We start from the raw sequence: 20,915 nt of genomic DNA, 5'->3' as shown, positions 1-20,915 counted from the left end.
CTTCCGGGAGGCCGCGTGCGCGTGCGCGGCGGAAGCGGAAGGCGCGCAGGGGACGGGTGCGGCGGGACACCGCGCCGGGCGCCTGGCGCCAGCATGTCGGCGAAGCGGAAAGCCGAGGCCCTGATCCCGGCGGAGGAGAGCGATCAGCTGCTCATCCGGCCCCTGTGAGCGCCCGGGGCGGGCGGGCGGGCGGGCGCGCGCCACGCGTTGGGCCGGGGGCCGCCGGGCCCCTGCGGGGTGGGGGGGACCTGACCCCGCCGCCGGCCGGCGCCTCCCCCGGGCACCGGTTGTGCCGTCGCGACGGGTGGGCGGGAGCGGGGCCGGGGCGGGGCGGGGCGGCCTGACCCGACTGAAGCGTTGGACGGGGCGTCGGTAGCCTGCTTTTTTTTTTTTTTTTCCCCCGCTCCCGGTTTTTCGCTGGCCGGTTTTCCAGCGAGCGGGCTGCCTGCCGTCTCCGGGCTGGTGTCACCTGGGCTAGGAGGAGTGCGTCCTTGCCTCGTGCACTGCCTCAGCAAAAAGCCGCTTTTTTGCCTTTTGCACTTCGACAGCATTGCGGGTTTTGTAGTGTTTTAAGCTAATTTGGTTTTTTCTCTGGTAAAGATGCCAATGCAATTTGAAGGTGTTTCTAGTAGCATCGCAAGAGTTGTCTTCCGGACAGCTTGAAGATGCTACTTCAGGCTTATTCAGCCCAAGGTAACTTGTTATTTAAGTAAACTTTCCATTTATTATACACGTCAATACTTTGAGAGGTGAGTCTGCAGGCATGCAATAAAAAACAGAAGAGACCAAAATAATGTCCCCAGACAGCTTCTTTTTATTTTTGCTGCATTAAATAGGGTCTCATTTCCATTGAGATAAATATAACTGTTCAGTTACTTAAATATCTGAGTTTAGAAGGACTTTGCAGTCGTTATTTTACACAGAAAAATAATCCCACTAAAGGCATCCAGGATACAGTTATCTCTATATGGTGTAGGTTGTTTCAGTTTTGATGACTTTGATATTGTTTTGCAGAGGTGCTGGCCAAGAAGTAGGAAGGTCATGCATTATTCTGGAGTTTAAAGGAAGAAAAATAATGGTAATTATTGCATGAATGTATTTGTATGCCCTCTCATTATGGTAGTTCAGATCACAGAAAGATGTCATGGGTTAAATCGATCTCTGCGCTGAAGTAGCCAGTGTGCTAGAAGAGGCATGTTTTGTACGTTTCTGAGCCAATATAGCATATATGATTGTAGGCATTACAGGGGCTGTCCTGTAAAAGAAATCTGTATCCCCAAACAGAATGTATGTGCGTGAAGCGTAGATTCTAAAATTTGCACGTATTAGGTTTCAGCGGATCCTAAGGTTAATGCTTACCAGCAGTTATGTGTAAACAGTCATGTATACATATACATGTTCTCTTTCCCTTTTCCAGTTGTCTTCTCAGATGGTGGCTGAAATCACATGCATACACTGGTTCTGTATAGTCAGGTGTTGAAGTGTGAATGAAGGCTTGCATAAGTACAAAATTAGAAACAAAGACTGGGATCTTTTGAAAGATGATCAGTTTCCCCATGGAGATAAGTCATTTAGACAGAAGTCCAAGATGTGAAATCCAATGCTAAAAGCAGTGTTTAAGGAAAAAATACTTCTTATGGTGGTAAAAGTTACCAGTCACTAGTCACTATATGTTAGACCAAAATAGAAGAGGGTTTTTTATATGTTCTGTTAAAAACTTTTAAGTTTCTTTCATTTTTCAGCTTGACTGTGGAATCCATCCTGGACTGGAAGGAATGGATGCTCTTCCTTACATTGATTTGATAGATCCTGCTGAGATTGATCTCCTCCTAATTAGTCAGTAAGTTGCACCTAAAAGAGCAAATATACTGAGGTCATGGTCTGAGCTGTGTTTGCTTGTAGGTTATTAAGAGAGGCTGAAAATAGGTGTTACATAGATGGTAATGGTATGACAAAATTCTAGTTTCCAACTTTTTTTAAATTAAGGATGTTCAGTCACTTGACATTACAACTCTCCTCAGAGCTCACTGTGATGTCTGACTTTTTTTATAACCTGGCCTGCTTTAACACCATTGTGGCAGCTTCTAGGATAAGTTTTCTACATAAAGACTGCTGAAAAGTATTGGTTGTGGTTTTTGCTCTATTGGCTTTGAATGAAAAAGCTTCTCAGAGACTTACACAAGCTTTGAATGTGGTTTAAATATTGCGTAGTGGCTGAGAGACAAGGAGAGCCATTTCTAAATGATTTAACTAGTCATAACTGGGTCTAAAAAATCCTGAGTTTTCATGGTATGTGCTTGTCTTACCTATATTGCAAAAGTACTTTCTTAAGATAGGTCAAACTAGAAGTGTGGCCAAATAATTTTATTTTACTAGTTCATGTTTTAATCCATAATGTCCAACTTACAAACTTAGGATCACATTTGTTAGCTTGCTTTCTTTTAGTATCTTTGACATTTATTGTGTTCCTGGTTCCTGTTATTGTCTCCCTCTAAACTTTATATGTAAATTACAAAAAAGTTAATTCTGAAATTATATGGAGAAAACCTTTGCAATGAATGGAGAATTTCCTGTATTACTCTTAACCTTTTCTTGGCTACGTTTCTAGTCACTAGTGTGCAGAATATAGACCAGCATAGTAAACAATGAGGTTGGAAATTCTGTTTCTGGATTTTCATGATGCTATGTTAATCCAGTGAAGTAGTGAATTATACGGTATGTATTAGTGTTGTGCAACGTTAATGTATTAATTGGAATTGTGTGTCTTTCAAGTTTCCATTTAGATCACTGTGGGGCTTTACCATGGTTTTTGCAGAAAACAAGTTTTAAAGGAAGGACATTTATGACTCATGCCACAAAAGCTATTTACAGATGGCTTCTTTCAGACTATGTCAAAGTCAGGTAAGCTGACCCGTGGGTTGTCTCTTCAAGTCCTCAATTATTTGACCTGTATATCCAATCGGAAACTTAAGATGAACCCACCAAAGGTGGCTGATGAACCTGGATCTTGACACAAGTATCAACATTATAACCAGGTTAGAAGTAATGAATCATCTTACTGCCTCAGGGACAATGTGTCTCTCAGACGATTTCCTATCAGTAGGAAAAAAAAAATCTTTCCTTCTTTCATCTTTTAATTTGCCTTATTTGGACCTTTAATAGTATCTCCTTTTTTTCCCATCTATCTCTCTTGTTCTCATGCTTTTTAATGTCTTATTTTTTCTTAAGCTTCACAGAAGTAGTGAATTTTAAGCCCCTAAAGATAAAAAATCACTCTTCAGAACAAGGTCAGATTAAATATTAAATATACAAGGAGTGCTCTGCTACTTACATGTTGTTGGGGTGTTTTCTGTCTTTTTTTTTTTTTTTTTCCTTCTGTTACATGCATTGACACATCTTTTCTATGTGAATGCAGTGGTCCTGAACATATCTCAAATCAGCAGATTCTAGCTTGGGTCAGAAATCTGATAAACAGTCTTCTTTTAACTTGTTTGTTCTGGGCTGATGAGAAAAATGTGGTTGAGTTAGGTTTCTGAGGACAAGATAAGTGGCAGATCTCTGTCCAGGGCTGGAAATCTGTTGGTACTTTTAGATAAATACAGAGCAGATCCTGAACTGAAAAGACTATTTTACTTCTGCTTAGTTGAAGTACATTAGAGTACCTGGACTTAATTTGTAACGTGGGAGATGTAGCATTACTGAATGGAAGTGTTATTGTCAGTGGGGAAAAATCCAGGGTGTTTTTTCCAACTGTTAAATAATCTAAGCTGGTAAAATGAGCTGATATTTAGCCATTTCACTTATATCCAGTAATATATCAGCGGATGACATGCTATATACAGAAACAGACCTCGAAGAAAGCATGGACAAGATTGAGACCATCAACTTCCATGAAGTGAAAGAGGTGGCAGGAATCAAATTCTGGTGTTACCACGCAGGCCACGTTCTGGGAGCAGCCATGTTTATGATTGAAATAGCTGGTGTGAAGGTATTTTTATTATAAAGTTGAAATCAAGCCTAAATTCTAATGTAGTCATTAATTATTTATTATTGTCGGTTAAGCCCCACCACTGTGACTGGAGCTGTCAAATAGACTTGGACTCAAGTCAAAGTGGGAGGCCTTCACTTAGAGCATGTGTTTTCTCATTGATTAGAACTAGCAAGTGACATGTGTATTGGACCAGGTAGGATGTTTGGATTTTACAAGAGTGAATTATGACTCAGACATGGAACCAGTAAACATGTAGTTTTCCTTGCTAGTGTGCTCAGAGGTAGTTGATAGCTGAGGCAGTCTTACAGAAGCTCCATTTTAGTAAAATCCATGACCAGATGTTTGTTTTTGTAATTCTGGTTTACCATGTCTGCCTGTCTTGAGTGATTAAATGGCATTTGTCAGAGTATGTGAGTTATATTTTTCTTATAAAACTCTTATGCTAAAGTACCTAAAGAAATAGGATTATTATTAATTGTAGGCACGGAGGTTAGATAAGTCATCCTATAATCACAGGCAGCGCTGTGTCAAAACCAGGTACTTTAAACTTATCTCATGAATTGGGGTTCAACAGGATAATCACCACCCAAGGAAAGTTTCATATAGCCTTGAAGAGAAAAGAGATGGTGGTCCTGAGGCTTGCTGTCTAGTAGGACTTTGTTCATAGTTTAATAATGATTGAGAATTTTAAAAGTTTAAAATTTAAAAAAAAGTATAGAAATAGAACTGAATTTACAATGTTTGCAGTTAAATTTAGATATCTTTCTGCCTTCTGTTTATTTGTTTTCTGATTAAGGCATGATGGAGAAAGAGATTTCCCTCTTACTATGCATGACTTGAACAAATTGGGTTTTAATATCCATTATTTTCTTTAATCTCCTGAGAAATGAGGAATGTGATAGTAGGTTACCTGTAGACTAGTTATCTGCTGTTGCTGACTATATGTTTTGTTATTATTCATGTTTCCATCAATGGAATGATTATTAAGTAAAAAATGTTCAGTTTTGAAACCATCATTTTGGGCACAGAGAGCTGCATTCCACCCTGAATTAAAAATTACTAACAGTTACAAATTACTTCTTGGTATAATGGGGAACATGATCATTCTGTTTGGAAAATCTGCTAGATCACAACCATTTTTTTTAGTATCAGAAAATCTTAGAATTTTTAATAAGTAATTTTATTGGACTATTCATTATACTTGCATTCTGATATATAAATGCAGTTTTATCTACTTTCTACTTCCACTTAAGACCTGCTGTATTTTCTGTTATGTCAATTTTTACTTCTTAACAGTCAGTGCATGTATGTAAAAGGCTAAAAATGGCACCTTTATATCCAAACGAAAAATAAAATCTTAATAATGGTTTACCTAGTTCTGTTGGAATTATGGTACTAATTGAAATACCTTTACTTATTGTGGTTAGAATATTCGCATTGTAGTACTATTGACCTAATGTTGTAAGCACTGTCCACATCAGAAGTCTTTAGTTAAAGTGACCTTTTCATCATAAATTCCTTAAAACCATTTTTGCTTAGAAAATATCATTCCTATACAACAGCTTTTTAAAGACTGCAGATCTGTTAGAGCCTGTAATCAGAATACTGTTTGTCTCCAATAGCTTTTATATACAGGTGATTTCTCAAGACAGGAAGACAGACATCTGATGGCAGCTGAGATTCCCAATATTAAACCCGATATTCTTATAATTGTAAGTTTTACAAAATTATTTCTTTATATTAGTAATTAAATATGTGTAGGAGTATTACTTACTTAAAGATAAAATGGAATGAGAAAGCCAGTGGAGTAGTGTCTGACAATGGTAGTATGTGATTTGTGTTAAATATCCAAACACTTGGGTGTTCAGAACACTCCCAACATTTCTTTTCACTGTGTTAAAAAGTCTAATTTTTGTTTATAGTTCTTCTGATGAAGTTCCTTAAGCCCCTAGACAAACATTTTCAAGATGGGAGATTTATTAAGTTTCAACTTGTGTTTGCTAGATGTATTGCACAAACTCCACTTAGCCAGATATCTTTCTTTAGTAGATCCTAACCCACTTCCAGCTATGCTGAGAATTTGTCCTGGGTGGAGGTGCCCTGAGTGCTATTCCGTATTTTTGTTTTGTTTTGTTTTCTGAGCAAAACGGTTTTATTCTGAATCCACGTTTGGAAAATCAGCAGCTCAGCAGAAACTTTAAAAGTAACAGTTTTATCTGGAAATGAACAGTGGGATATGTTTCAGAGTAACACTTAAAATGATTATATTTATTGTGTCCCTTCTAACTGCTTTCTGTAACATAATTTCATTTTAAGTCACATCAAAATCTTGTATTTTGTGTAATTCCTATCTTTTAGGCTAGGTGTTTCTAAACTGTGGCATGTGTACCGCTAGTGAGCCATGTTAACATGATAACCCCTTCATCAAAGCAGTGTCAGCATTTCCAGTTACAAAAATAAGTATGTTAAATTTGAAACCTCTTAAAAGGTTTCAACATTAATAGTTCTAACTTTTTTCTTTTCTTTTTTTTTTTTTTTTCTAACAGGATCTGTCTTTCCAAATTGCTGGGAGGGGTTTGGGGGATGGGAGATTTTGGTTATTTATCTTGGTGGAGGTGGTTATGGGGATTTGGGGGTGGTTTTGATTTTTCCTTTCACCTCACCCCTCTCCCTCCCCTCCCCGACATGTTAACACCAGTATGTTTTTCTGCATTTTCTTGTTGGATTCAGAGGAGTAGATCAAGAATTAGTCTCTGTGTCAGTACTTTTAATATTTGGTTTCTCTATATGTAGGAATCCACATATGGTACTCATATTCACGAAAAAAGGGAAGAGCGAGAGGCAAGATTCTGTAATACTGTTCATGACATTGTAAACAGAGGAGGTAGAGGTCTTATTCCTGTGTTTGCCCTGGGTCGAGCTCAAGAACTACTTTTAATTTTAGGTATGTACCTCCCCAGCTCCTCTTAATAAAAGGCATATAAAGTTAAATGAGAACGTTTTCGTGTGCAGTCTTCCAGATATAATAATTTTTTAAACAACTCTTCAGCCATTTTCCAGTGTGTTAATTACCTGAGAATGTATAATGCATGTTTGTTCAAATGTAAAAAATTGAATAAACCAACCAAGGCAGTTCTTCTTTGTGAGGTAGGATGGAGACCTAGAAAGGAAAGGATAATGGCATGGTAATACGTGCTTGACTTCTGAATCTTGTTGAATCAGGATTTCAGTAAATATGGACTATTATTACATATTGAAAAGGAAACAATCACAATAACTTCTATTTAAATTGTACAGCTAAAAAAAAGTGTATTTTGTTCCAAAATTTCACTATTTTTACACTTTAATTCACAAACCTATGTGAAAAAGTCTTTATAGAAAAAGCTGAGAAGACCATAGCAGACACTTCAAGCATTTCTGAAGTCCTAATGATAATATGAAAACAAATTAGGCTTTGTTAAAAAGAGCAAAAATGTGGGGGAGGGGGGAATTATACATGATCATAACAAGCCACTTCACATAAAACATAGAGGTAGTTGTTAGAAGGTACTTCTGATAAAACAGTTTTTAAATAAGTCAATTCCAGGCTTCTTTGCTTCCTTTTAGCACGTTTAATTTGTACTATGTTGCATGATTTTTCACTAGTCTTTTTGCTCATGCAAATGCTGGCAAGATCAAAAGATAACTATGTCAAAATTAAAATACTTACTTTTACGGGTGTTGAATCTAAAGTGTTACCTAAAATACGTGAAATTCTCACTTTCCATTTCATTTTAGCTCAACATTAGAAACTAGTTTGCTTTCAAATTGTGTTACTGGTTTATTCAAATGTTAAGAAATTTGGATCTAGGCATGGAGTAGTATTCGATGCTGTAGGTTTATTTAGTTCTGATCCTTGACTGAGGGGGTTTTTTATTTTATAGAGGAGATAAAACCTGAACATTTTAAATCTTGTACAGCTGTTAGTTTGTAATTTGTTTGCCTCTCTTTACTGTGTGTAGATATTATAGTGAGTTTCTAAAAATAAGCTTGAAAATACATCTAGTAAAGCTAGACATGCAATTGGATGCTTAATTAGGTAGAAAATGCAATTGCATCTTGCATGCCTACACAATTGAGCCTGCAGACTTCTGTATTTTTCTTCTTTCCATAAGTGTATGACAATATAAAATACGGCATTATGGTATAGAAAATTGTGACAATGGGTGCAGTCTTGTAATGTCACTCTAAGTCCTGGTATTGGTTATCTTTTATTGGCTGTTTCCACCTTAGACTTGAGCTTATTAAGATAGTCATGGCAGTGAGCCTCTCTGACATGTTCTGAAAAGCTTTGCCTGCAAATTAAAAATGGTAGATTAAAGCTGTAACATTTTAAATGTACAAATACAGCTCTATTTTTGGATGATTGTTCCTCACTTGTGCAATATAAATATGTTTTAGACTAGCAGAACTGTATTCAAGTGGGAAAACAAGTTATGTTTGTATAGCTGCATTCAGATCTCTTCCTTGTGTTTTGTAAAGGCTATTGTCATCAGTGATAAAATAAGTTGTGGTTCGTGGAGGCTTTCTTCCTGTTTCTGTTTCAGTTAAGCTTGTAAAATCTAACTGTTGGTGATATATGGGAAGCCAGGCTTGATAACTGGGTGATCCCTTCATGCCTCCAGAGATCTGTGGATCTGTTTTACAGAACTTTGATACAGTGAATTCTCACCAACATATCTATGTGCAGATATCCCTAGCTGTTAGATGTATAATTAATATTTGACAGAGACATTTTAGCTTTATTGCAGTGGTATGGTAAAACTTGCATTGTTGTAAATGTAGATTTATTGCTGTGTAATATCATGTATACTCCATACCTTGTAGCTGAAGTTCGTGATTGATTGGAATTTGACCTGCCAAAAATACCAGAAATTGATCTTTTTCTTGTTTGTTTGACTGTTTGTTTTTACTAGTTGTATACATTTTTAGTTGGGGATTGCTTTTTCTTCCTTAGTAGAGCAGGTGGAAAAAAAAAGTCTATGATTGTGATTTTCTGTAATAAAAATAAAAAAAACCCCACTGCTAAATCTGTTTTACAAGAAGTATTAACATTTCTGAGAAGCATGCATTTTGGAGATAATGCTGTGGGCAGGATTGTGTGGTTTTTTGGTTGGTGCTTGGGTTTTTTGTTTGTTTTCATTGGTTTTGCTTTTTTAGATGAATACTGGCAGAATCATCCTGAACTTCATGACATCCCTATATACTATGCCTCCTCTTTGGCAAAGAAATGTATGGCAGTTTATCAGACGTATGTCAATGCCATGAATGACAAAATCCGCAAGCAAATTAACATCAACAATCCATTTGTTTTCAAGCACATTAGTAATCTGAAGGTAAGCTTGAGATAAAGCTGTCTTATAGAAGAGGAAGGGTGACAGAAGAGTTCATATTTGCTGAATAGTTTGCATGTTTACTATCCTAATAGATTGATTAGGTACAGGTTTATATCTGAGTTATCTGCTATCCCGGTGTTTAGAGGGCTGGTTGAGGGGAGCTTATTCCCAACTCTTCTTCCACTATAGATCCCCCTGTGCTTATAACTTGCTCCTTATGGGCATCGGTAGGAGGAACTTTCCTGCAAAGGGCACTTTTTATGAGGATGGGGTATAATCTGTGAACATAGGACTCTACTTGTATGTTGTTCAAGGGTGCAGCTAGGCTGTCCTTCATTTAAGTGAGTTATGGTAACTGATGTTCTTGCTGTTTGTCCATTTAGAGTATGGATCATTTTGATGATATTGGCCCAAGTGTTGTGATGGCTTCCCCAGGCATGATGCAGAGTGGCTTATCCAGAGAGTTGTTTGAGAGCTGGTGCACAGATAAGAGAAATGGAGTAATTATAGCAGGGTACTGTGTTGAAGGAACGCTTGCTAAGGTGAGTTGCTAATGTGCCACAACTTCTTAATATGAAGTAGTATTCATGTTATATTTAAAAAGAATTGGCCAATAGCAAGTGTCTTTATTTGGATTTACTGAGAAGATTGTTGTTGGGTACACATACTTACATAGTCAAAACTAACTGCTTTTGGCTAATGCTAATGAAAAGTACAGAAAATTTGCATATGGCCATTTCCAGTGATGTTATACAGAACAGTCTTTTCTAGGAGCAGTTATCTTGTCATAAGAAAGAATGATTGATACTTTTCTTCATCTTTAGACCCCCCTCATTTAATTTTTTGAGAGGGGAGCCATAACCCTAATTCTAGAGGAGTCAATAATAAATCTAACACTACTTGTGTGTCCGAGATTGAACTGCCTTGTGCATGTTGTGCCACTGTCTGGTTGTAGAGAATTAAATCCATCCTTCCAGATTCCAGCAGCAAAGGGCAACCAGAGCATCTAGTTTTGCCTTTAGAGATAGAAGTCACACACTTGTTACAATGCAAATTTGAGAAAGATGTATCTGGAAGAAGAAGGTGAAATGGTGTGTGTTGTGAATGCTTTTTTCATTTTTGAGTGTGTGTTTTGTGAAATTTGAGATATTTTTTTCAGTTCTTCACATTTAACCTGGCTGCCAATATTATTTCATTGATTTTTGAAATGTAAAGCATCAGTTACATGGTGTCTGTAGGAGGCTTTCAATTTTTCATTTGTTTAAAGTGCTTTTTTTTTATTCTAGCACATTATGTCTGAGCCTGAAGAGATCACAACTATGTCAGGGCAAAAACTCCCACTGAAGATGTCTGTGGATTACATTTCTTTCTCTGCTCACACAGATTATCAACAAACTAGTGAATTTATCCGGGCCCTGAAACCTCCACATGTGGTTAGTATAGATGATGCCCATTTCTTCAGAGTGGGATTCATCAAACCAGTTCACAGCCTTGAGTCATCAAGGCAGGTACTGGTGTCTAGCAGTAGCCAGCAGCTCTATGCTTTGAATAATAAAAGGTGGAGATTTTGACCATTTTTTGTCATGTTACCTTAGCAAAGTAAAGATGAACTTGCTCTTGACTGTCTGTATGTGGGATATCTGGGGATGACTTTCAAGACAGTGGTACAGTCCATAACCTGTTTCAGCAGTGTTTTGCACAAGTAAGAAAGGGATAGGACAACATTAAGCTGGGGACACTGGTATTGGAATAATTCACTGGAATTTGCCCCAAGATAAACAAAACATTGATTGAAGGTATGTAGCAGGCAGCAAGACAAAGGCAATGCTTGCGGGGAAAAGCATGAGCAAATCACAGGGAGCAGCTGTGAAGTACCAGAATATGAAAATGGGGACTAGGATCTGAAACTGGAGGAGAATCAGTGTGCAAGCACAGATAAGAAGGAAAACAAATCATTGGCAAAGAAGACTGTGAACTATGAAGCATTCTCTTGGAATTGCATGTTTTTTATGGGTATATTTATCTACATGCAGACACAAAAATGTAAAGCTAACTAACTTTTATTGTTGAACTTAATGCTTCCCTTTCACAATATAACAATGTGTCTGTGTATGAAAAGTTAAATGGAATCTCTGTAATGCATTCTGATTGTTTGCATGTATTTTTCTACTAATACTCAGGGTTGTGAAATCTAGGCTTTTGAATAATGCACAGAATTCAAAGACATACAGAACCAAGTAATATAATTGAGCTAATGTTTATTGTGACGTCATGAAATTACATTTTTATAAAGATGAGATACAAGATGGCAGTTTTCTTGGCTAATTGTTTACTAAACATGTCTCATTGGACAAGTAACTTCTGATAAAAGGAAAACTGTCTTTCCTATAGATTTTAGTTCATGGTGAGCAGAATGAAATGGCCAGATTGAAAGCAGCATTGATACGGGAATATGAGGATAATGATGAAGTTCATATAGAAGTTCACAATCCTAGGAATACTGAAGCTGTGACATTAAACTTCAGAGGAGAAAAGCTTGCCAAGGTATAAAATCAGTGTTTTATTATCTGTACAACAGTATTTTCCTTGGGGATAAAAACTACACATTTTCCTTCAAGCCTCTGATTTTAATTGGTTTTGGATTGTGTATGTTTTCCAGGGACTTAAAAGTATGTGAATGTTTAGTGTTGTATTTGGGTTTTGGTTCTGGGGGCTTTTTGGTGGGGTTTGTTGGGGTTCTTTTGGCTTTTCACTATTCCAACCGCTTCTTGTGTTACATCTCAGAATGTTTGTTGGTTACTCTGACCTTCTTTTATTTTCAGAGTTAATTTTACACTGTGTTTGATTTTCCTGAGAAAACTACATTTCATCTTCGTAGTTACCTTTAAGCTATGAATACTTGAGGTTGCCTTGTTGCACTATGTGTGTTTTTTCTTTCCAGGTGATGGGATCTTTAGCAGATAAGAAACCAGAGCAAGGACAGAGAATTTCTGGAATTCTAGTTAAAAGGAATTTTAACTATCACATCCTTTCACCATGTGACCTCTCCAGTAAGTAAAGACAGTGAGGTGCTCAGTAGGTAATTGAAACTTACTGTATCCTCCTTCTATCATTAAAACACATACTATACTGGGGTTTTATCTGTAATTTTACATTTGATGAGCAACTAGTGAACATCTTGGGTTTATTTGGGTTTAGTTTTGCCTAAAGTCCTGAACTGCTGTAGTGAGGAAAAAAGGCATTCAATTTATTGTCCACTGAAGTTTAAAATCTTTATTCTTTCTGTAAAAGAAAAGAAGCAAAATTCGATTTCCCTTCTGGTTACTTAAAACTTCTTCCTCTGCATGAATATGCATAAAACATACCAGTGAGAACAGAATTGCACCTTGATCAATTGCCCCGCCAGTTTCTAAAATGTCAGTTTTTGGTGTAAAAAGCTACAGTGCAGTGAAAATATTTGTGTATTGCTCCTGTGCTATTTATTACTAAAGAAATTGATCTATTCTCAAAAGAAGAATAAATAAATATAAGTTCAGAAGAACTTCGGGGAAAGCAATTCTGGTGTCTTAGTTCATTGCTTGCCTCTAAGGGGTATGAAAACAAGCTCTTGCTGGTTTCTTAACCACAAATGTATTATTTGTCTTACAATAGACGCTCCACTCTCCTCTTTACAAGTTGTCTTTTTCAGCCCTCTGTCTTAAATGTATCAATGGCATTATTTATCTGTAGTGGCAATTTTATTTTTTAGGAAGTGAACTCAAAGGGATAATTTTTAATGCATACTTTTCAAAATTCTTTCAGATTATACAGACTTGGCGATGAGCACTGTAACACAGACACAAGCCATTCCATATACAGGCCCTTTTAATCTGCTTTATTATCAGCTACAAAAGCTTACTGGTGCGTATTTGGAAAGACATGGTCATGATTTATAGTGGTCAACTTTTAAAACAACTTCCAGCCTTCAGAGGTCTTCTGAGTGGAAATTTCTTAGCAAGTAACTGAAGTGCCACAGTTTGTTTCGTATTTTACAATTTTCATTAGATTATGCAGCTTTTGCCAGATCCAATTCATGAGTATGGCACATCCTTTTGGGGGGATTCTACTGTAGCTGTATTACAAAATCATGAGCGTATAGCAATGTAGAGCCTTGGCCGATTTTTGTCTCCTGTCAGCCCCCAGGTGAGTGCTATAGCCAGTCTGATGTAAAATTTATTAATTTATCTTTTATCTCCAGACCCAAAATAGAATGGGTAATGCCATCCAATTAATAAAAACAAAAGCTCTGTCCTCCTTTATGACAGATAGCCTCTTCTGTCCCTCCCCAAGAGGCAAGAATCTGACCTTGTTGGCTTTTTCTGAGTCAGAAGCCATTTAAATCTGCCACTAGTGTGATCCCTGGTGCCTCTGTCTAGCTTTCTTAAAGGTTAGGGGCAACTCCTGTCCTAGTTCATTAAAGGCACACACACTTTGCAGCATCCCTTCGCAGATTTAAAGCTCAGGATTTATTTTTCTTCTCTAGGGTCAGAATCTAATTCATATCACTAGCAAAGAGAAAACCTCTACTCAGTTGATGTTCATGTCTCATAACCTGAGTGCCACCTGGCACACAAATGCTTTTGTTTTAAGCTCTATGCTTCTGTAAGCAATGGGTTATCCTTTAAGGGTACAGGAGGAGCTGGTTAATTCTGCAAATGGAGCACTACATTTCTCATTTGTTTTATTTTTCATTGGTGTACTCACATCAGTGTACTAAGCCAGTCAAATATGAAAATTCAAAACAAGTTAAATGGCCAATACTGCACACTAAAAAACCCCAAACAATCCAGAACAAAGAAAATAATATTGTCAGGCATTTTGCAAGCTGCTCTGAGCAGTTATGATAACAGACAACCCCTCTTATTCTTAAAATGACCTATTTTCTTATGCAGATAAAGTTAGTCTTGCTTTCAGTATAATTTTATTCTTGCTATCCATTTGTTGCCATTTCTTAGGTGACGTAGAAGAAATAGAAATCCAGCAAAAACCGGCCCTGAAGGTTTTCAAGAATATTACTGTGATCCAGGAACCAGGCATGGTAGTCCTTGAGGTGGGCATTGGTGAGGGAGAAAAAATATTTTGTTCTCCAGTTTCTGCAAAATAGTATCATATAGATGGCATGCAGAATTAAATGTTCTAAGTTGTTTTCTGTTTGATGACAAATAGAATGAAAGCTAGAACAAAGGTGTCCTTGAGCTGTGGTCCTGTGTTGATGCATGTTGTTTCATTTAGCCACTGCTAGTTTCTTTTTTGCCATCAAGAGTATAATGGCAGATTCGATGCCCTTTTTTATTTGGCAAATAGTAATTGGAAATAATGTCAAATGGTGTTTCCTCTTCCCCCCTTCCATCCCCCCAAAATAGTTGTGGTAATTAATAATTATTTCAGAAATGTGTTCAGAAACATTCAACAGCTTGAGTTTTTCATAGGAAGTTACTGGAATATACCAAGTTAAAAATTAGTAGTTAATAATTTGGTGTAAAATGTATGACAGTCATTTGAAGCTAGAACTCAAGAGAAAAGCAAATAGGAAAACGCAATGAGTGTTACATTGTTTTTATGTTGTGTTATTCACTCAGCCCAAATAATGGGCTCAAATTATGAATTTATTTTTTTTATCTTTCAGTGGGTGGCAAATCCTGCTAATGATATGTATGCAGACACCGTGACAACAGTGATACTGGAAGTTCAGTCAAATCCCAAAATACAGAAAGGTAGTAAGTTTAGTGTATGCTTATTTAACTGAGGCATTTCTTCTTCTTTTGTTTATATCAAGCTTAGAGGGATATAAAGCCTTGCAATAGTTTGCAATCCCCCTATTGTACTTCCTCTCTTTATGAAACATTTTAGGGAGTAAGATTTGCTACTTAAAAACAGAATTACAACTTGGTCTTCATCATTTGTAACACCTTTCTCCTGAGTTTATAAATTCACATAGCAGTTCTTAATTTATTTGGGGATAAAGGTTCTGCAGTCACCTTGATCTAAGCAAATTCAGAGTGTAATTTTCTTATCTTGGTTGTGGTCATTTTCAGTATATATCAGCCCTTCTAGCCACGCCTTCATGTTCTGCTCTGCTGAAACTAACCAAAAATAGGAATTTTATTTCTGGATGGTACTTAGACCTCCTTTTTTTTTTCCCTATCTTTTTTTACATGGCTGGAGAAAACTTTTGCTGTTTTGCTAAATTTTTAAATTTCTTATTGTAATATCTGATTTGGCCTGACTTTCGGTAGTCCGCACTTTCTCTGTGTGATTTGTTAGTGACAGTATCTAGCTTCCCTGCCCGCCCCCCTCAATTATTCCTCTTTGTATTTTTACATGCCTTTTAGTGTTATTTCTCATGTTTCATGGTGGTGATTCTGTCAGATAATCTCAGGTGTGGTTTCTTACAGGGGTTTTTTGCCCTTATTTGGGGTAAAAACACATTCCAAGTAGTTCTCGCACTTGTGTATTTTAGAGTATGTACACAGGATCACAAGTGATTAAATTAAAATATCTTAAGTTATTGTTGCTCAGCTGACCATCTGCATGCACTTACCTCATTTCCAGTATAAAGTTATTTTGCTTAGTACATTCAGTTACCACATCTTATCTAAGGGATGGTAAATTTTTAAGATAACACTTGCTTGGTCTCTTGCAATTATGAAGTTCTTCAAAGAATTTCTAAGAAATTATTCTCACTACCATTGTGTTCAGTTCTCTGAATTCTTCAGCTGATTTAGATTTTAGTATTTAAAATATTTAAAGTATTTAAATTTAAAATATTTAAAGTATTTAAAACTAGTTTTTAAAAAGCCTTATCTGTTTTGTTTATCCATTAGTGAAAAAGGTAGTGATTTTCACAATTAGTTCTTCCTATAGACTTCTGACTCCTTTAATGATCAAATACTTAAATAATTATGTTCAGATGAAAATTACTTGTTTTAAACTACCTCTTGATTTCAAAACCAAGTCTAAAAACAGTATCATTATTTTTATTTCAACCTCTATGCTGAAATGTATTCCAGGAATGTCTATGCCTATTACTCACGTTTGCTGTCCAGTTTTACTTTATGTAGTCTCTGTATGCTCCTAGCTTCCATGATGTGGTATTTTCCTATAATAACAGAAAATGGAAGCATTATAAACAAATGATAAAAGTAGATTATTTTCACTTTTAAGTAAAGGAAATGTGAGAAGTGATGAGTCTTAACAATAAAAAGGAGAATAAAAAGTGAGAATTAGACTTGCAAAGTTTTCTATTTTAAATGTGGTAAGTACAGGGAACATATATTTTAAATTTACGTACTTCCTTGATTCTTCCATCTTTTTTTAATACATTTTCTTTATAAATTGTTTAAACGTGTAGCATTTGAATTGTTTTTCATGAAAGTCAATTAGGAACCAGGATGTATCAATTAGCCAATTCTCTCTCCCAGCAAATGTCTGTGAAATTAAAATTACTTTTTTTTTTTCAGCTGCAGTACATAAAATTTCCAAAAAAGTAGATATGGATGTGTATAGGAAGAGAATGGAGATCATGCTTCAGTAAGTTGGCATATATTTTTCTAAAGGAAAATGATCACTGTTAATGATGTAAATACAATAGTTTTAGTATAATACAGTTTAAAGATGTCTAAAGTATTTTATGCAAATTTACTTCAGTCTAATTTCTGTGAAGGCCAGGAATTAAGTAAAGAAAGAAGTACAGAGAAAAAGTTCTCAGCATCATTAAAATTTTGAGTACAAGGCCCAGTTATTTCTTCCAGAATCAGATTTTAAAGTTGCCTCCCAAAATTACGCTAAGAATGGTTATGAAAATACCGGTTTGGATCATGTATCTTTTAAAATTTACTCTGATGTATATTCTGTTATTTACATAGAAATCCTGCCTCTTTTGAAATCAAAGGAATCTTTCCCTTCATTTATAAGATTTATTTCAGTAAAATACTTACTGTTACGTGACTCCCACTCTCAAATAATTTAGATTGGTATTTGTTAATTATATGTGAGTGGGTTAAATAATAGTTGCTGAAAGGAGATACCCTGCTGACAAAATGCTTTTGGAACCCTACGGTTAATAGAAAGAAAAATGTAAGTTTGCTGTTTGGCCATATCTTACACACACAGATCTTTGTTTTAGGGATATGTTTGGAGAAGACTGTGTGAGTTCAAAAGATGGCTCTGTCCTATGCATCACAGTAGATGGAAAGACTGCAAACATTTCACTGGACACTCGGGTATGTACAGCAAAACACTTGCTTTTGTGTGCACTGTGTTAAGCAGAGGTGAGTCTCCAGTCTAGTACACAGTGCTGCCTAGAATATCGTGTACCCATTTGCTAAGGAACTGTTTTTGTATTTGGTATGAAAACAACTTAAGCTTATCCACTTTCCAATAATTTCATTGACATTCTCATCAGTTGATCAGTGCCCAGCCTTTCTGAGAGAAATACTGACCCGGCCTGCAAGCTGAGTGTACTGAGTTTGTTACAGAACCATTTCCTAGAGAGTTTTCTTTATTAAAAAAATGCTAACAATGTTTGTGTAACAACTGCAGTAAATTTGGAAGAAAACCCAGTATTTTTCAGCGACTCTACTTCTATAAAAATGAATAAAGAAAGATTGTAGAGGAGAAACTGATTTAACCCAGAAATTTTTTTTTAAATGCTCTTAAAACATAGGCTCTGGTCTGAATAATTGAACAATTATAGAATGGGAATGATGCTAATAAAAATTTTGGTCATCTTGATCCTTTTGTAGCTAAATTGAAAGCCTGAAATACTCGCAAAAGGAAATACTTTATTAATTTACTAGCTAGGTTCAGAATTGGATGTCGTGTATGTCAGAAGGATGCTTTAAGAAGCTATCAGACCTAGTTATTCGAACAATGTGGAACTGTAAAGAATGGTTAAAACAACACCCTTCATGCCCTTATGCATTTTAATGTGTTGACTTTCTGTCATTATTAATAACATATTAAAAATATATAATGTATTACCACTATCCATAGTAGTAATATATTCCACTGGAGTGGCTCTCAGATGCTGGCATCAGGGACCACAGCAAATATTTTAGGTGTTCTACATACCCAGAAGAAAAGGTTGGTCCCTGCCCAAAATGTGTTACCTATCAAAACAAAACAAGTGAATGTTAATTATCTTAATAGGATTGTGAGTTACAGTCTTGTGGTTAACAGACAGTGCTTGCTGTGTCATATTTTTTCAGCTTTTTAATAAACATGCAACATTTCAATGTATACATAGTACAGAAAAATACAAGACTGATGAAAAGAGCTCTTGCAGTAGAGAAAAATAACAAGACTGGAAAAAATGCATAGTGCTTAATCAAGAAGTTAGGTTTCATTTTCATATACTGTTATACTGATATACATAATTGTTAAAAGACTTGTGTACTGACAGAAACCCTAATGGCAACTCAACCACAACAGTGTGTATCTTTTGTAATACTTTTTTTACATACTGTGTCGTCAATGGCATGCTTGTGCCATTGTGAACCAAGTTTTACAGGATCTGTCCTTCTTTATGTCCATATGTATCTTCTTATAAGACATTAATAGCTTTAAAATAAAAAACTGTTTAGTATAAATCTGACTATGGTGAGACGTGGATTTATTTTTTCCACGTTAAGTCTTAACACAATGCTCTTACAGTTAACATGCCTTTAACAGCATTGTTAGATAACATTAAATGCATGTTTGCTGTTTCAAATGCCTTCCCTCCCCGCCCCCCCCCCCCCCCCCCCCAAAAAAAAAAAAAAGCCCACTTTATGGTTGAAAGGAGTTACTTGTTCGGAAGATTATCAAGTTAATATTGAATTAGAGAAGGTACAGTCTTAAAGCCTTGAAAGTCCATAGGATCAAGAATAGTATTACTGTGCAAATGCTGCCCTTTGTTTTTGAGATAGAGCAGTCAGTCAGGGAATTGGCTTGAATGTTAATCAACTTGTATGTTTGGAGTGGGCATCCTTCTCTAGGAAGACTTGTTTTAGTGATAAATGAATCTCTTTGGGGTTTTATTTTGATGTAAATGTTATCTTCTGGGTATGGGAACATCAGTGTGGAGACTCCCTGAGTAGAGGTGCCTGTACCTCTGTGATGAATGCATGTGTTTTACAGTATTAACCTAATACAGTGCAGGTGAATTCACAGATAAAATGAAATCTCCAAGACTGAACCTTGTGTGGTTTTATTTGATTTTGAATTAAATGTAATGTATAGAACTTAATGCATTTTACATGGTAGTTTTGAAATGAGTTATTAATCAAACATAAAACTGAAGATTAAGTTTCTTGTTCCTCAGCAAGACTTGCATAAATCTTCTCTGAACATAAATCTTCTCTACATGTTGGCAGACCATTTAAAAATATACAGTGCTGCTCTTGATAACTTTCTTTTCAGTTTGCATGACTACTTTTTCCTTTCCCCTTGTGAGCATTCTTCACATGCTGAAAAGGAATATGAAGTGCTAGTTGTTCTAACATACTTCTATTTTTTGTTCCCAGACAGTTGACTGTGAGCCAGGAAGCGAAGATGATGAATCCCTTCGTGAAATGGTGGAGTTGGCTGCACAGAGGCTTTATGATGCCCTCAGCCCAGTGTACTGACCTCTGTAGATACTTAGGACACATCAAAAAAATCTTCTACATATTTGGACTATTTTTTAAGAGTAAATAAAACCTTTTTCTTCATCAAGTCAAACGTACCAATTCTGTGACTGTGAAACTGCTGAGTTCTTTGAAATAACGGATGAGCAACCTTACATAGCAAGGTTCTCATATAGCAATGATCTATATACACAATAGCTATTTGTGCATATAGATCATAGTAAAATCAGCAAAGTGTGCATATGTTCTTTTTTCTTATATGCACATATAAGAAAAAAATCTTAACCTATCTAAATGTAGAATTACAAAAATTAAATTGAGAGAGTTCTACATTTTTGAAGATTGACCAGTTGGAAGATAAATTGGATGGTTTGGGTTTGCATGTGCTCAGAATTAAGCTTGTATATAATTTTGTTCTTGTCAAGGTAGCAATGACCTGCATGCTTGTATCTGCTTGAAGTCAAAGGGGGCTTGAACACATTTAAAATGGAATCCGTGTTTGCATACCAGGGTTAAGTGGAGCTTTAAACCACCTTCAGGCGAAGTCAGTACCTATGACCTGTAACAGTCTCAAGTGCAAATGGCTCCTGTCACTATTTCTGTGACAGCACACATCTGCTCCCGCTGAGAGCCCTGTCACTCAGTGCTGGTGACATGGTCTTCTGGGCAAAGTGAAATGGGGTACCAGAAACTGCAGAATGTAGGGAAGAATTTCAAATACAAATGTGATACTCTGCATGAGCTGGGGTAAATCATACCAGAAAATGTCCCCTGAAAGTGAGTTTTCTACAAAGTAACTTTCTCTTGCACATACACATTTTCTCCCTTTTTCTCAGCTGATTAAATAGGCACCCGGTAATCTTTATAGCAGTATTACTGGTTAGTAGAATTAGTGTATTATTA

At 36.3% G+C, this 20,915-nt stretch overlaps 1 protein-coding gene across 3 annotated transcripts; it reads left to right on the top strand.

The window, feature by feature from the left end:
* The first annotated feature begins 2 nt into the window (after nt 1-2).
* On the top strand, nt 3-20,100 carry CPSF3 (cleavage and polyadenylation specific factor 3). 3 transcript variants are annotated; one of them, XM_074861590.1, is made up of 18 exons: nt 3-164; nt 1,015-1,078; nt 1,743-1,840; nt 2,773-2,901; nt 3,811-3,988; nt 5,614-5,703; nt 6,785-6,935; nt 9,191-9,366; nt 9,750-9,908; nt 10,653-10,799; nt 11,758-11,910; nt 12,308-12,416; nt 13,168-13,266; nt 14,361-14,455; nt 15,032-15,119; nt 16,866-16,935; nt 17,531-17,627; nt 19,911-20,100. In XM_074861590.1, the coding sequence occupies exons 1-18, from the start codon at nt 94-96 to the stop codon at nt 20,010-20,012; spliced, it is 2,076 nt and encodes a 691-aa protein (XP_074717691.1). In that variant the 5' UTR covers nt 3-93; the 3' UTR covers nt 20,013-20,100. The 3 variants fall into 3 exon arrangements, with proteins under 3 accessions (XP_074717691.1, XP_074717689.1, XP_074717690.1); XM_074861588.1 differs by lacking the exon at nt 3-164 and adding an exon at nt 608-693; XM_074861589.1 differs by lacking the exon at nt 3-164 and having other exon boundaries at nt 3,843-3,988.
* The last annotated feature ends 815 nt before the right edge of the window (nt 20,101-20,915 follow it).

The sequence above is a fragment of the Strix uralensis genome, chromosome 3, assembly GCF_047716275.1.
Source record: "Strix uralensis isolate ZFMK-TIS-50842 chromosome 3, bStrUra1, whole genome shotgun sequence".
Taxonomy (NCBI): domain Eukaryota; kingdom Metazoa; phylum Chordata; class Aves; order Strigiformes; family Strigidae; genus Strix; species Strix uralensis.
This window is presented reverse-complemented; position numbering and strand designations above follow the sequence as displayed.